Source organism: Vicugna pacos, chromosome 3 (assembly GCF_048564905.1).
Source record: "Vicugna pacos chromosome 3, VicPac4, whole genome shotgun sequence".
NCBI lineage: Eukaryota > Metazoa > Chordata > Mammalia > Artiodactyla > Camelidae > Vicugna > Vicugna pacos.
Genome location: NC_132989.1, coordinates 11,751,583 through 11,768,199, shown reverse-complemented (window position 1 = coordinate 11,768,199; position 16,617 = coordinate 11,751,583). Strand labels below are relative to the sequence as shown.

Genomic DNA, 16,617 nt, shown 5'->3' with positions numbered 1-16,617 from the left:
CTTTCAGATGAGCACTAATACTTCAGTTTGTAAAGAAACAAGCACGAAGGAGATGCTGTGGTTTGCTTAAAGTCATACAAGCAACAGATAAGAAGGCAGGACTCGACCCTGTCTGGTCTGACTCCCGAGCCCATTCTCTTGACCAATGCCTTCTAGCTTCCCCCTGAGGACAGCACAGAAAGGAACTGACAGATAAATCATTCCACTATTTTATCTGAGTGTGCGTGTGGAGGTACTAATGCCTGGATAGATGATGAAAAAAAAAGGCTAAGTTGCATATGAACTTCGATCAAAGGTCTCTCAGATTCTCTGTAGGGTTGAGGGCAGGAGTCATTAAACAACAGGCCGCATGCTAACTCCAGCCCACTGTCTGTTTTTGCAATGAAAGCTACACAGGAACAAGGCCGCGTGCACGTGTTTACATACGTCTGTGGCTGTTTTCACGCTCCACCAGCAGAGACGAAAACAACAGAGACTACGAGCCCCGCCAAAGCCTGAAATATTTATTCCCTGGCCATTCACAGAAAAGGTTTGCCCATCCCTTGTCTAGAAAAACAAATCAAGCTGTGAGATTAGAAATACACAGAGGAAGTTCTGTGGTGAATCCCAACCCACGACCAGCACAGGAAATGCCCAACTGTCAGAACTTAGAGAACGCTCCAGTCAGATTCTTACTGCCTTCCATTAGCATCAAGTTATGCACTTAACGATACACTCAGTGTCTTGCTAACAAAAGGAAAAAGCATCATTTGCCAGAAGAGTCAGCTTGCAGCCAGGATCTACCTCCGGAGACCACGTCAGAATTCATTTCCTTCCCCACTGCTTCTGCCCCTGTGGGTCATCAAATCCTATCACTTTGACCTCTTCACCTTTCAATCAGCCTGTCTCTCCCAATTTCTGTGGGCTCTGTTTGAATTCAACCCATCATCATCAATGTTCATCAATAAACACCATAAGTAATGATCAAAGTGACATCCTAAATCATTACAGCAACCTGGTTGAAATTCTAAGCGCAGAATGATCATGGTGTGTTGGGAATACAGAATGAGTTGCTCAGTGCTCTGCTGGGAAAGGTGAGGAGGTTTACAGGGGACACGCTCTCCCACTCACCTTCTCCTTTTTACCTCAACCTACTGTGCTTCCTCCCACTCCTGCACCTATTCCACTTGGCAGTCTCCTACTCATACTTCAAAACCCAGCACAAGTTTCTCCTCCTCTGGTAACTTGCCCGGACCTCTGCCAGCTGAGTAGACAGCAAGTCCTTCTGTGTTCCCTTAGTGCTGCTTTCTCCCTTGTCACATAGTTAAGATGATACTGTAATTACTGTTGATGATATTATGTAAGATGGTGAAGATGGCATTTCCAAGTGCTTACCATGCTTCAGACACTGTGCCAAGTACTTTACAGAGAATCAGGGCATCTGACCCCAAAGCCTATGCTTTCGTCACTGGGCTACATTACCTTCCCTTCTCCCTGGGAGGGAGGGGCTGTGCTGTATTCACTGTCATCTCCCCCATGCTCAACAGTGCCTGCCATGTAAGCAATGCTTACAAAATGAATCAATCAATCAACAGTATGGTAGAAACAATTTTAAAGACTCCTGTCTCTTGGTTATTCAAACACTAACCTAAGTACTCCTATAAAGAGATTTTACAGATGTAATTAAAGTCCTAAGCCAGTTGACTTTAAGATTATCCAAGTGGGACTGACCCAATCCCATAAGCCCTTTAAAAAGCAGAGAGTTTTCTCTCACTAATGGAAGTCAGAAAAATTCAAAGAATAAGAGGGATTTGCTACACTCTTGCTTGAAGGTGGAGGTGGTGCAGGATGAAGAATGCAGGCAGCTCCTAGGAGCTGAGTCCAGTCCCTGGCTGACAGCCAGCAAGGAAACGATGACCTCCATCCCATATCCACTTGGAGACGAATTCTGCAAACAACCTGTGAGCTCAAAAGAAGACCTCGAGCTCCACATGAGAACCACAGCCCCAGCCAACACCTTGATTTTAGCCTGGTGAAGCCCTGAGTGGGAAATCTAGACACCGTCATGCAGACTTCTGATCTGCAGAACTATGAGATAATAAATGAGTGTTGTTAGAAGCCACGACATTCGTGGTGATTTGTTACGCAGCAGCGAAAAACCAATACAAACAGATTTACAATTCTATGGAGAGGCTGGTGGTCAGACTGCTTTGGGCAGATCCCAAAGGTTCCAGTGAGCATCACAAGAAGTGAGTGTTGACTGAGCCAACATCCTGGCGAGAATCATGAGTGGAGGAAGTCCAGGCCCATCTACTGAATCATCAGTTGGTGAAGGAGGGAGTGCTCTGCAGTGGCTGGAGGGCTGGACCAGATATATGAAGTCCTGGTTTCTAGTCCCAGCTCTGCCCCTGCCTCATTGTGTGATCCTGGGCAAGTCCCTCTAGTTATCCTAACTGCAGTTCTTTCATCTGTGAAATGGGAGTATTCACCCCTCTCCCATCCATGTCACAGGGCTATGAATCCAGTTCAAGTAAGACAAAGGTCCAACCAGCCACACAAATTGTGGCCAATTCTGGAGGCACATAAGGAACTCCCTCAATCACCTAGGAAGTTTTAGGAAGAGCTTTGCCAAGTTATGAGACAAGTAACATTCAGGACTAGGCAGACCTCCAAGGGATTCAGATTACAGCTGTTCCATCCCTATTAAGAAAAATGCTGCTTTGCCCTGCAGCTCCCTGGTGGAATCATCATCATCATAAAAATAATGTCTCCTGTTTCAACAACACTTTGCAAAGTACTGCCCCCTCTACCATTGTAATTCCAACAGCTGGTCTAAGTTAAAGGAAAAGAATAGACTAAGAGTCTTCCTAGTTCTGAAAGTATGGGCTTCTCCCCATGAAATCAGGTTAGTCTCACCCATTAAACAGAGGAGGAAGACTGAGGTCCAGCCAAGTAGTCAAGTTGCCAAGGTTATGAAGCTGGTCAGTGAAAGAGCAAAGACTCTAATTCTCAGTCCCGGCTTTTAAAAACTCCAGCTCCGTGCCTCTGGGATGGAGCTGGGACAATACGGAGTTTTCAGATGAGGTCCCCCCTTTGCCTGTGCCGGGTCTGAGCTGAAGGGGGTTGCCTCATACTCAACTTCCATATTGTGGATCAGATACCAGTGAAACATTGGAGTCATGTCCCATTTTGAAGAGCCTCTTCCCCCAGCCCTCCAATTATTCCATGATGACTCTCACTGGCTATTGAACAGCACAATTTTTCTTCAATATCTTCATTAAGTAGGTGGGGAAGTGAGGAATATAGTGGAAGGTAAGCTGATCGCAGTATCTAGCAGATAAATATTAAAGAACAGAGAAGAAGGAGCCGTAGGCCTTTGAGCCTGGGAGGCCTTTGAGCTTCACTGGATGATCCCCAAGTTGAGATCCCTTAGCTGGGTCGCTCAGTTCAGCAATGTTGGAAAAGGAGGTAGCTATCCTGAACCTGTGCTTTGAGGCCATGACTCCAGACATCCCCATAAGCAGGTTTGAATTCTCTTGGCCCTGAAAGTTATTCCCAGGCTCTAGAATCTACTGTGAGTGGAGCCATTGGGTTATAAAAGAGGTGAGATTCGTGTGTTCACTTGTTACTAAGGCTAACTGTGTGCTGGACACTGGAGATTCAACATTGCACGAAAGAGCTACAAGGGTTCCTTTGCTCTCATAGAGCTTGTGGTCTAGAGGAAAACTGACAATCACACAGGCAGACGTCACATGTCAACTGCAATGTGAGCTGCCTGGGGCTCTGAGAGTCATATGCTTGATTGCTGAAAAACTGATGACTAGGATGAGGTATGAAGGATGAGTAGGGCTGATGCATTCATCACAGGGAAGAGCAGCATGTGACAAGGGTGAGAGCCTTCTGAGTGTGAAGGATCAAATAAAGTCCAGCAGGACCACAGTTCCAGAATGCATGTTGTGGGAGGGCCCTGGAGAGCGAGCCTGGGGCTGGACCATACAAGGCCACCTAAGGAGTTGGATTTTATTCCAAGTGTAAGAGGAGGGCTTTGATGGGTTTTCAGCAACAAAGAAACATGATATAATCAATGTTTTTAAAGAGCTCATTCAGGCTGCCTTGCAGAGAACTGATTAGGCAGAGGAGTGGGAGGATGGAGGGTAGAAGGGTTGAACGGAGGCAAGAAGTCGGGTCAGATGCCACTGTGACTGCCCAGAATTGGGAAAGCAGCAGCATCTTCCAGCAGCCTGGACACTTGTATCTGCTGCCTCCTACAGTGAACAGAGCTCTGGGCTAGTGTTCAGGAGACTGGTGTGATCTGGACTACAACTGTGCGTTAGTCCTGGGGCATTGGGAGAATGATTTGCCTCTGTGTATCTCATTTTGCTTGACTGGCCAATGGAAGCCAAGCATCCTGGCCTCCTTATGTATGATTTCAGACCACAGTATCTCAGAGACGCGAGGAGGGGAAGAGGAAGCAGTTAGCCTCTGGCCCCATGTGACACTTGGCCCTTCCCCTATCTTACTGTGGTGTCCCCAGCACTCAGTAACCTGAAGGACCAAGAGCAGGCACCAAGTACAACATCTCCGTGAATGATTTATCACTTGAACATCTACAGAAATGGGGAAACTCCACTCTCACCTGCAGGACAGCCATTGTTGCCCTACTCTGCCCATCAAAAATATCTTCCTCGTATTTGCTTAGTGTTTGTTTCCTGCCACTTCTACCAGACATGCCCAAATCAGGTCACATGGTACACGCTTCACCTCCATCCTTCAGTGAACACATCTCCCCAAGTCTTTTCTTCCTGTAAAATGTGCCCTCTTCCTGCAGCTGTTCTTCAGATGACGTAGCTTTGTTCTGCTCTCCAGCCCTCATTTCTTTGAGCCAGTCTCCCCTTACTTCCCTGTTTACGTGAAGCATCGAGGAACGGTACTGTCCATAGTGCAAGCAGTAACAAGTATCTGCTGGATTTCTTGGGGTGAAAACTGTCCATCTAGAGTGAAAAGGAGACTCCCAGGAACCGAAACAAAGTGGAACACACAGGAACGTGGGAATAACGCAGGGAGGGCCGACAGGGTCTTAAAAACAGAGTAGAGCAGTCAAACAAGCCAGCAGGCACGGGATTGCTCCTGGGTCAGTGCGATTTGGGACCCTGGAGTTTCTTTATCTGTAAAACTCGTGGTTTGGACTGGGGATTGATTGCTCTGGTTGTTGAGTGTTAGGTTCTAGTTAAGCATTGTCACCTCTGAGCTTGAGGCTGTCAGAGCACATGTTATCAAGGGCTTAAGGCTTATCATCCAGCAGCTTCAGGATGATAATTCCTTAATAAACTGAGCCAGATGGGGGAGAAATGGAATGAAAATAACTTTATCACACTCTCTGACTCAGTATGACTTGAGGCCATGTCTGGCCACCCCATAAAATCAACCCATATAACATCTAAGTTGTTGGTAAATCTTTGGGAAGCCATAGACTTGAAATCTCCTAGCCACATCCAAACAATCACAGTGGAACTTCATTTCCACAGTGAAGAGTGGTTTCTCTTCACTATTTTGGGCTTAAGAGAGGAGAACAGGACTCTAATTAGATCAAGGACAAATTTCCCTCCAGTATGATCGTCTTATTTGCCGTTTTGATCCAGAACAAGCTCTCCTTTGTCTTTCATTTCAACCGAAGTCTGTTTCTCTGTGGTAAGGAAGGGAACCGTGCCTGCACTCGACAGTGACATTCTCCAAGGTGGCTGGAGTGCTGTTGTTCGTCATTTATTTCCAGTACGTTCTCCCTTCCCTTCCTTCTGGTCCATCATTTTGGCGGACTCTGTGCGCCAGGAAGGCAAGAGGGAGAATGCAGTCTGAAAACATTCCTGGTCATGATCAAATGTAGGCCACATGTGTGCACATGCATTTGCGTTCACATATGTATATATGCAAATACATGCAGACACATTTGGTGTCTATGTAACTGTCTTTAACCAGATGTTGATCCGTGTTTGTGAATTTGTGGGTAGGGGCTGACCTCTCTGTGTCTTTGCTGACACATGTCTCGATGTGCATGCACATGTGAGAGTGGGTGTGCAGATGTACCTGCAGGGCGGTGTCACCCCTGAAGCACAGCAGCCCCACAGATTCTTATCCATGATAAGGAACAAAAATGGGCAGGAGCCACTGATGTTTGAATTCTCACAGCCTGCTGACAGCAGAGAAGGGTGCAACAGGGCTTGACAGCTCTGCTGGCTCAGGTTGGCCCTCAGCCCCTCCTACAGCCCACGGTAACTGATGTCTGTGCTTCTGACACCTCTTCCCTTCGGCCTGCAGGTCCTTGTCCGGCCGCATCGTTGGTGGCGTCTGGTGGTTCTTCACCTTGATCATCATCTCGTCCTACACAGCCAACCTGGCCGCCTTCCTGACCGTGGAGAGGATGGTGTCTCCCATTGAGAGCGCCGAGGACCTAGCAAAGCAGACAGAAATTGCCTACGGGACACTGGAAGCAGGATCCACAAAAGAGTTCTTCAGGGTAGGGACCTCCCTTGTCCAAATGCACTTTCTCAAAAGGGAAACACTATTGTCATTAGAATATCCTTCTCATTAGAAAACATGAGATGACAGGGGACTGCTCCACTGAGTGTAAGACAGGGAAACTCAGAGCATTTCTCAGCTTTCCACAGATCCCTGAGAAACCTACACGTCTGCATTTGCGGGAACACCAAAGCTCTTGCACTGAATTTGACCCCTTATGTACACCAATCTGTGACAAGTTCTCTGAGGGCTGCGAAGGAGATGCCCCAGTCTGCTCGTGCAAGGACCTTCAGCCTTGTTAGCCACTGATTAGGAACAGCCTAGGGACAAGGTCCCAACCTGATGCATGTCCTTTGTGTACCCTCCTGGCGACTTAATGAGTAAGGAGATGTTATATGGGAAATAACTACTGGAATAGGTGTTCTGTTAAGTAGTGCCAAGAGAGACAGAAAATGTGAAGTGGAGCTGGACGTGGTGGATATGTCTTGTGGCTGGAGGCAGAGGAGCAAAGGAGCATAAGCCTTAGGGTCAGCCACACTGAGGTCCAGAAACTGGCTCCATCCTTTACTTGTTCTGTGGCACTTTTACCCTTTCGACACCATTTCACCATCAATAAAATGAGGAAAATAATGTCTATCTCAAAGAGTCATTAGGAGATTAAAAGAGACGAGCCATCTGGGGGAGGGTATAGCTCAGTGGTAGAGTGCATGCTCAGCATGGATGGGGTCTTGGGTTCAATCCCCAGTAACTCCATGAAAAAGAAAGAGATAAGTCATCTAAAATATTCGGATAGACCTGTAAACATTTCTAGACAGCATGAAAGCAAGTCAGATCTGGGTAGTCTCATTACATTCCAGGCAAAAGCAACAACTTGAACAAACATGCAGTAGTGGAAAAACTGTAGGTCCGTGGACTTTGGGCATGTTCATCCTGGGAGTTGAACAGACAGCACATGGAGGTACCAAGATCAAACCTAAATAATAAAGATTTGCTACCACTTCCTTAGCACATACTATGAATGAGGTCCTGTGGTAAGAAGCACACATTACATGACTTAGCTCATTTAATCCTCTCATTAGAGGCCAGTTAGGGATTTGTTGTTCCCGCTTTATAAAGGGAGCTCAGAGAGGTAAAAGTAATCGCCCAAGGTCACACAGCTAATAAGCAGCAGGAGGAGAACACGGAGCAAGGCTCTGCATTGTCTCTGGCAAGAGGCTGGGGATCCTGTTCAGACCCCCTGGGCTCTCACTCCAAGTTCACCAAGGAAACCCCAGGCTCTGCATGAACCCACTCGATGCTGTACTCAGGTTCTTGATTGTGGGCTCTGCATCCCATGTGATAGGCAGAAAAGAGACTAAAGTCTTAACTGTGACTGATACAGCTGCCAAGGTTAAAATCACCCATTTTTAACATATTGGAGCAAGATGGTAACTTAGAGGTCACTTCGTCGAAGACTGTCATTTCAAAGAGAGACATGACTTACTTAGGCTAACCCAACCAGTTAGTGAAAAACCACTTGCAACCTCATTACAATTCTCTGACACTTTTTAGCCCACAACCAAAGTGTGAAGGAGATGCCAGGTATTTGTCCATGAAGCCAGTCCTATGCCCCAGGCCCTGAGGGTACAGCTGGGGAACCACTCAACCCACTCCCCAATTATATACCTCTGCTCTCATCCCCAGTATATCAGCATGTCACAGTCCCCAAAGCTCTTCTCATCCAGGTCTCATTCATGTTTCACCCATGACCTAAGGCAGAACAGGGATGATGTGACCACTTTGTAGATAAGAAACTGAGGTGCAGGGAATTCGTGACGCGAGTGTCAAGGGTGGGTATAAAGCCTGAGCTTCCTTAATCCAACCCAAATATTCTTGCCACTGAACCACACTGTCCTAATGGGTGGTGTCTTTAACCAATAAATGGTTTTTTAATGGATCACTTAGGTTACTAGCTAGGCCCATAGACAAGTCTCATCTAACCCTCCCCTTTTGTAGTTGGAGAAAGTGAGATCCAGAGAAGAAAATATGCGTGCCGTAGCTAACTTAGAGGCGCAGCTGGGACTTAAGACTTCCAAGCTCTCTGTTAAGAACTATAGCAATTGACATATTACTATCTCTCATCCATAGCACTAGGTTTGGCCCCTAGAAGCAAGGCAGCGCATATTCTACAAACCCTGCGTCCTAACCAGGCCGACAGCCCTGGTGGCAGAGGTTGTAGTCCGGTGCTAACTCTGAGAGATCAGTAGTCCTTGCCTGGAGTTCTATGTTGACAGGGGTTCTGAGGTCACATCTGGGCTCAGTATGAAAGAATTCCTTGATTGATGCCAACGTCTGCCATGTATATAGGAAGGGAAACTGGTACCAAGTCAAGCATGTACTAGGCATTCCTACCCTAAAACCTGACTAAAGGGCATCATTATTAGTAGTAATTGTACCACTTATGGAACACCTACTATGCGCCAGGTGCTGGGTTAGGCATTGATACCTCTGTTCTCATATAATCTCCATGGCAACACTGGACAGTGGGTACTATTATCGCCACTGCCACTGAGGCTCAGAAAGGTGATGTTACTTGCCCAAAGTCCCTCAACCAGCAAAACATAAAGCCTAAGATGAGGGAGGCAGCTGGTTGCAGCAGAAAGACACCAGGTGTGCCGTCGGGAGACGGGGTTCTACTACTGCTGGCTCTGCCACTAACACGCTACATGACACTGGATGGTTCGTGGCCACACTGTGGGTCTCAGTTTCTTTACCTGTAAAAAGAGGGCACTGCTGAAGATATGCCCAATGAGCCCTCCCATCTCTGTGACTCCGACCTTGAGAGTTATCCCACCAGGACTTTGGAGGGTGGGGAAACAAGATCACCTACCACCCCCATCAGGCAGGGGGAGGGAATCATAAGGCAAGAATTCCACCCCAGTCTCTGAAAAATCCGGCTTCTAGTCTCCATGGCAGCCCACAGCGTCTTGGCAGCCCAAACCCAGCGTCACTTAATTCTCCATCGACAGTTTAATTAAGATGTGTGAAGGGCCGTGGGAGCTGCAGATGATAGAAGAGATCCAAGAACAAATACCCCAAGCATGTTTCCAATCCTCCCTGCCACTTCTGCCACCTTCGCATTCCTGGAGATTAGATTTTCCTGATAGTCCGCTCCGAGTGCCTGTGAGCACAGGCCCCGGCGTTTGGGGCCCTGGGGAAGGCTGAGAGGACATATTAATTTTCTGCATGCTCCTCAGCTCTGCCTGTCAGCGGCCCAGTTCCCCGCTGTGGCCGTCCTGTCAGGTCAAATTGCATCTTGCAATTGCCCTGCTGTGTGTTTGGTTGGTTTTGTGCCTGGAAGATCATCTGCCAATCTGGTCACAGCGGAATTTATGTATTTCTCTGTTTCCTGGGAGAGAATATTCAATATATTGTAGATGCTAGGACTGGTCCTGGCTATTTCTTTCCATAACTTTGAAAGCCTCCCTCCCTTTTCTCCTTTCTATCTTCTTTTTTTTCACATGGACATTGTTGCTTGAATGATGAATCTTCATGTAAAGAATCAAATATTTCAAGCTAGTGAGTAACTCAAAGGTTACCATGTCCAAACTCCTTGTGGAACAGATAGGGAAAGTTAGCAATAGACCTAAGACTAGAACCCAGGGCTCCTCAATCCCAGTCCAGTGTCCTTTCTAGACTGTAAACCATACCATGAAACAAATCATCAAGTTTATCTAATTACAAGCTATTAAATCTTACAACTCTATTAAATGCTTCCCTGGCATTCTCAATAACTACATCCATTCATTTTTCCTTGAGACTGAGTATTTTCCTGGGCCCAAATATCTTTGTAGATCAGCTGGCTCAAACAACAACTGAATTGTACATCAATATCTAGCCAACACTTACTGCTATCAAGAAAATAAATCTGATAATATGCGCAAAGAAAAATGACATATTGCATGTATAATGGTAATGTGATACTAAACAAATCTGTAATCTCTGTATCAACCACTAGATTACATAGCTTGCCTGACACTAGTAGTAACTGTTTTTAAGAAAATAGCCCTTTATATGTGTTGAACACTTGTCCACTTACAAAGCATTTTCAAAAGCCAGATACCAGGATCCCTAAAATACATCTATTTGTTGGGGAAAGGATGCTTTTTAGGAAAAACATCTTAGATAAGAGGGTTGACTTATGGTCCTGGATCATAGCCCCTAAGAAACTGCTGTATGCAAGGTTAGACTCTGTCAAGGACCCACAGAAGGGAAGATGTCCCCTACCCTCAGGTAGTGTCCACATACTTGAGACCTATGCACAAGCATGGATGATGCATAGTCCTAACACACTAGCCAGGCCAGCCAGTGAGTTCCTGGACAATGGGTCCTAGAGGAATATCAATCTTCACAATATTCCTTCTAAAGTGAGAGCCACACAGGCCATACAGATGAATCATCTGGTCTAAAAGAGATTTATTCTAGACTCCCCACCAGACCAGCTGAATCAGAATCTGGAGGTTTAGAGCCAGGGAGTGGGCATATTTACAGTCTCCATACACGACCCTGGTTTCACTCGAGTTTGAGAACCATTGTCCTTGGAACCGAGGCAGTCTCAGAATACAAAGGATGTGTTCTGATGTTGAGACGATGAGTAAGTAAGGAGGATGTGGTTAGAGAGAACCAGTATATCAAGTGGTGTGAACAAATGAAGCAAAGTCACAAAAGAAGGAAGGAAAGAAGGCTCGAAATGAGGCGAGGGAGAAATGAGGAAAGCAGTTTGGCTGGATTCAGAGGCTTTTGAAATGTAAGCAGGAGACAATATTGGGTCCCAAGTTATTAACTTTATCAAACAATTTACATCTATACACGATGACTAACTAGCACTTGGCACCTGATCCAAGGTTCTCCAGTGTCGTCCTTTAACGATGACATCAGATTCCACTGACAGTCGGCTCTCCACTTCTGGGCTGCATAAGTAAGACCATACTGAACAACAACTAGGTTCTCTGCTGTCTTAAAAGTCAGACAGGGCCCCGGGTTCTTAACTCTCCCCATATTTAAGCCGAATATAACTACCCAGCAGTAATTAAAAGAGTCTGGGTTTTTCTGTTCATTCTGTATTTGCAAGATATTTGTAACTTGGAGCCTACCGGTACTAATTAGACCCTCTTATTTTGCAGTCACTCATAATTTGTTTCTTCCTGGGCTAATCTCGCTCATGAGCGGGTGATCAGGCCACACGCAGCTGTTCATGAGCGTGCGTGCTGACCTCGTTTCCACGCGCAGCCAGTTCTTAACTCCAGCTTTTGCTCCTGTCCCCCGCCAGAGGTCTAAAATCGCCGTGTTTGAGAAGATGTGGACATACATGAAGTCAGCAGAACCATCCGTTTTTGTGCGGACCACGGAGGAGGGGATGATCCGAGTAAGGAAATCCAAAGGCAAATACGCCTACCTTCTAGAGTCCACCATGAATGAGTACATTGAGCAGCGGAAACCCTGCGACACCATGAAGGTGGGAGGTAACTTGGATTCCAAAGGCTATGGCATTGCGACACCCAAGGGGTCCGCCCTGAGGTAAGTAGCCGAGACTTGCTTCCTTGGTACCCCCTCTCCCCTCCCCACCTCAGGAATGAAGCTGCTGTGTCTGCCATATGGCTCCAGTCCTCAGATGCAAGCTGGCAAGAGGTCTCTTCTTGGACATCTGTGGGCCTGAAAGATTCCAGCCACCTGAGATCTTCAGCCCTGAGGTTGGAAATCGACCCAGGGGCCTCAGCTTACTGTGACTGTCACTGCCCCTGGGTCCCTCCCCACACCTCGCCTTTTACCCCTCCCAGTGTGAAACACTGATGAACCTTGTGTTTCTGTCCTGTGATCTGTAACATACCGTCCTTTACCAGACACCCTACATTCAATGAGGCCACAAACAGGGCTCTCCAGCAACCTGGATTCTTTGACAGGAAGTGGTTTGTAGTGTTTGTCACCAAAGAAGCCAACACGTTGTCCAGATGAAAAATCAAGTCGTTTGAGTCCTGAGACTCGAGGTGTGGAAATCAAAATAACACCGAATGAAAGGAGGCACCCATTCTTGCCTAGATTCTGAGTTATTTAGCAAGAAACAGGTAGTTCAGTGAAGAAGCAAAGTGGACTTTATTTTCACATAAAGAAACCCTGGCACTCATTCCAAATAGTTAAGGTAGAATACTGTAGACCTGGAGTCAGAGGTCCTAGATTGAGCTCTGGGTCTTACGAAGGTGAGGCATACATCTCCTCGACCTTCAGCTTCCTCATCTGTGAAGTAAGGATAATCATCCCAGCCTTCCTAGGTCCAAGGTGGTGTTAAGTTTAAACGGGATAATCTATACAGAAGGTTACTGAAAAGTGCGACGTCATCTGACAGACATTATGTCAATTACAGAGCGATTAAATCATTTTAGGGAAGGAAAACATTCAAGGAAAGGTGAGAGTGTTTTAAAAGGTTGCAAAAAGATGGAAAGAGGCTCCTAACCCATCTTGGCATGACATCCAAGGCCACCTCTGCCTTCGGTTCATTCATTTATCTCAATAATATTGAGCCCTACAACATTCTAGGCACTAAGCTAGCAGCTGGAGCTACAGCTTTGGGGTAAGATATATAGTCCCTGTCCCCAGGGCACTACATTCTTGCAGAGCAGATAAACATTAAACAGATGATTACTGGTTAACAGTTTATGGAAATTATGATAGTCTACAAAAGGGGGCCTAGAGGACACGCACTTCCAGCAATTTGGGAGAATAAAACTCCCACTATAAAACACCTAGATACACCAGAGGAAGATATATAACAAGTAGCCTTTTAAATGCAAGTTAGGAAATCTCTAGGCCAAAAAGTAAAAAGGAAATCAAAACTAGGGTGAAAAGCACAAGCTAGTTATTCTGGGGCTGTCCTAACCAGGGCAAAGTTATAAATTACATAACAACATACATGAGCAAGAAACAGAAGTATAAGTAGAAACATAAAAGTCACCAAAAAAAATATTTTATGACACTATCATGAAAGAAAAGACATATTTGGAAAAGTATCAATTAGGATTTAGAGAATTTTTTAAGTAGTTATTTATATAAAATCTCAATGGAAAAGTTAAACAGCGAATTTGACAGAGTTAAAGAGAAAATTAGCACACTGGGGGAAAAAAATCAGAGAGAATTCCTTAGAATGTCACACAGAAAGATTAAAAGACAGAAAATATAACAAAGAGGTTAAGAGACCTGAGAGAGAAAAAAATTCCATGTGCATCTCCTATGAGTTTCAGGTGGAGACAAAAGAGGATGGAATAGAGGAATATCTGAAGGGAATTTTTCAGAATTTATGGAAAACATGAATATTCGGATTTTAAATTCTGAGTCCCAAGTAGGATAAATGGATGAAAATCAGCAGCTGATTCAATTGAAACTGCAGAACAATAAGCACAAAGAGAAGCTCTCAAACACGCCCAAAGATAACAAGGTCCAACCTGGTGTGCAGGCTGGATGGGATGTGGCTAACTAGACTTACCCAAGGATGCTTTTTTTCAAGCTGAGATATGACAGATTGACAGGAGTTAACCAGGTGAAGTGAGGGGAGGGAACAGAGGAACAGGCCAGGTAGAGGGAACAGCATGTGCAAAGACTCTAAGGCAAGAAGTCACCGTACAGTTGGTAAATGGAAAGAAGCTAAGTGCTCCAGGTCACAGGCTGTAAAAAGGAGAAAAGTTTCATCTAAGACTGGAGAATGGAGTAAGGGAGAATTTTGAAAAGGATTTTTGCCCTTATTTGAAGGGCAATAAAAAATGCATTGAAGAATTTTAAGTAATCATCCAAATCTGAGGAAACTAAAGACAGCTACAGGTGTGTAGAAATAATTGAATGTGACCAAATAAAGGGCAACCAAGTGGCCTGGTATTTACCAATCATAAATTTTTGCCGAGAAGAACTTAGAACACTCTTTGTACAAGTTTAGGCAAGTTTCAAAGGAGATCTGAAGAATAGTGCTTGGCAAGGAAGAGACTTTTCTCTTTGACACCCATAGAACATCACCCTAGAAAGGCCCAAAGTACAGAATGAGTTCTTACAGGTCCAGGAACATCAGTGATGCTGCAGTATTACAACTGATTGAAGGCTTTACGAGTCAAGGACATCATCTGATCTAAACACTTGTATGCAAAGTTGAAAATACAAGGTACAGGAGGTGACGTGATTTGTCCAGTCAACAGAGTACCTCTACCACCCTGTCCCATGCACAGGTGGCTGGAACAAGGTGACAAACTCAGTAATACGAAGGTAAATCTCGGGTCAGCTGGCACTCAAATGACTTTCCACTGTAATGAAAGCTACCATTGAGTGAGAGCCTACCACAGGCCACACACCATGAGAGGTGTGTTATCTCATACAATCCTCCTTATTTCCCTGTGAAGTACCATTATCCCTCATTTTACAAATGAGGAAGCAAAGGTACAGTGTTAAGTGACTTGACCAGGTTGACGCACATAATAAAGCAGGAGCCACATTTCAAGCTCAAGCAATCTGACTCCAGAGCCCATGGCTGTAACTTACTCTAACATCGCAGTGGGCTTTATGACTGACAGCACGATTAAAGGCAGGAGATTGGACATAGGCCAGGTTCCCAGTGCCTATTTATGTGGGTCAAACAATAACCATCAACTCAAAAATTAAAAAGCAGACTTTTAGAGCCCAGAGCATCTTCTCAGCACTCTGAAGGCAAATGGTGAGAGTGGGTGCTCACTTTCATGTACCAAGCACGACTTCTTGAACAATAACACTGCTTTTCTGGGTTTTGCATGCCCAAAGATTCTTCCTGGGATAAATACTGAAAATAGATCAACTCTATAATAAAGAAAAATCTAATTCTATTGCATAAATCTCTATAAGACTTAACAAGTCATTTATTGATTTTGAGAAAGAGCAAGAGAAAGGGAAAGAGAAATGAAAAGAACACATCCCAGATACAGATCACTGACGGTTCATACACAAGTGAAGAATACCTAAATGACGGCCACACGCCCTCAGCGCTCTCCCAGTGCTCCCTTCTCTCCAACGCCAACCTATACGATAGCTGTGGGGCTCCCGGACTCAAAAATAGAAGAGCAATGCTCATCCTAAGAGAGCCTCGAGTTCCTGGTTTAGCAAAAGTCCCTCTTTCCTCTATGGGATTTCACTTCTCATCTCTGCAATAAAAGGAATCATCCTCGCAACTAATAGTGGAGAGGTCCCATGAAACATACCATTGCAAAGTGCTTACACAAAATATGAGTAACCCCAGAGGCATGCACACAGTCCAGCCAGGTTTACATCCTATCTCTGCCTCACATGCCCCAAATAATGCCTATTCCCCAAGGCATGGTCGAATACCAAGGAGTCATGGCAAACCAAAAGCCACAGACACACGTGCCTGCTTCAGTGATCTTAGCTCCACTAATCTGATCCTAGCAAAGCACTCTGCAGGACAGAGGCAGAAAGTGAGGAGAGGAGTAAAGGGGCAGAACATGTTTCCTCTGGTCCCCACGGGAAAGGGGCTTATATGTGCTTAAAGACGAGATGGCAGAGAAATCAGTGTTGTCTTCAAATTACTTAGAATTGTAGAGAATACCTTTTTAATGAATGTCCACCCATTCACAAAGCTGCAGACTCTTCAGAAGTGTTTACACTACAGAAAGCTGTTCTAGTACACTAGACATTGTTACAAACTTCTCCTCTGCCCCATGAAGTGTGGGGTTTTTGCAGCCTTCACAAGGCAGATGTGCTCCAGACTGAGTGCCAGTGCCCACAGCAAGAAAGGACCTCCCTGCCAGCCTCTCCATCACGTGCCCTCCGTAAAGCCAGACCTCAGCACACCTGCAGGGTATTCACTCCCTTCCAGCCCGCCTGGGAAAAACTCCAGGTTCCTTCAAGGCACATCACCCAGCTCTGCCCCAAGAGGTCGGAGAACTGGTATCTAAGACCCAAATGTTCCCCTAAAACTCGCAAAGTTTACTTGGCAGAAGCCAGGTGTGTCCCTACAGAGCGTTAAAAGGCTGTGACGGTGACAGAATGGTGTTTTTGTCTCTTCTGCTCTGGAAACAAATACTCAGGAAGCGAGGTGGCTCAGTGCTTGATTTTCCACTTGGACAG

The 16,617-nt window shown here is 45.6% G+C and overlaps 1 protein-coding gene across 5 annotated transcripts in view; it reads left to right on the top strand.

Annotated features, from left to right (window-relative positions):
• The window catches only part of GRIA1 (glutamate ionotropic receptor AMPA type subunit 1), a 292,805-nt gene that overhangs the window by 242,401 nt on the left and 33,787 nt on the right, over nt 1-16,617 (top strand). For all 5 annotated transcript variants that reach the window (XM_072954181.1, XM_072954176.1, XM_072954183.1 and 2 more), the window contains 2 exons: nt 6,292-6,490; nt 11,801-12,048. In XM_072954181.1, the coding sequence (XP_072810282.1) occupies nt 6,292-6,490; nt 11,801-12,048 (447 nt within the window). The remainder of the gene's footprint in view (nt 1-6,291; nt 6,491-11,800; nt 12,049-16,617) is intronic.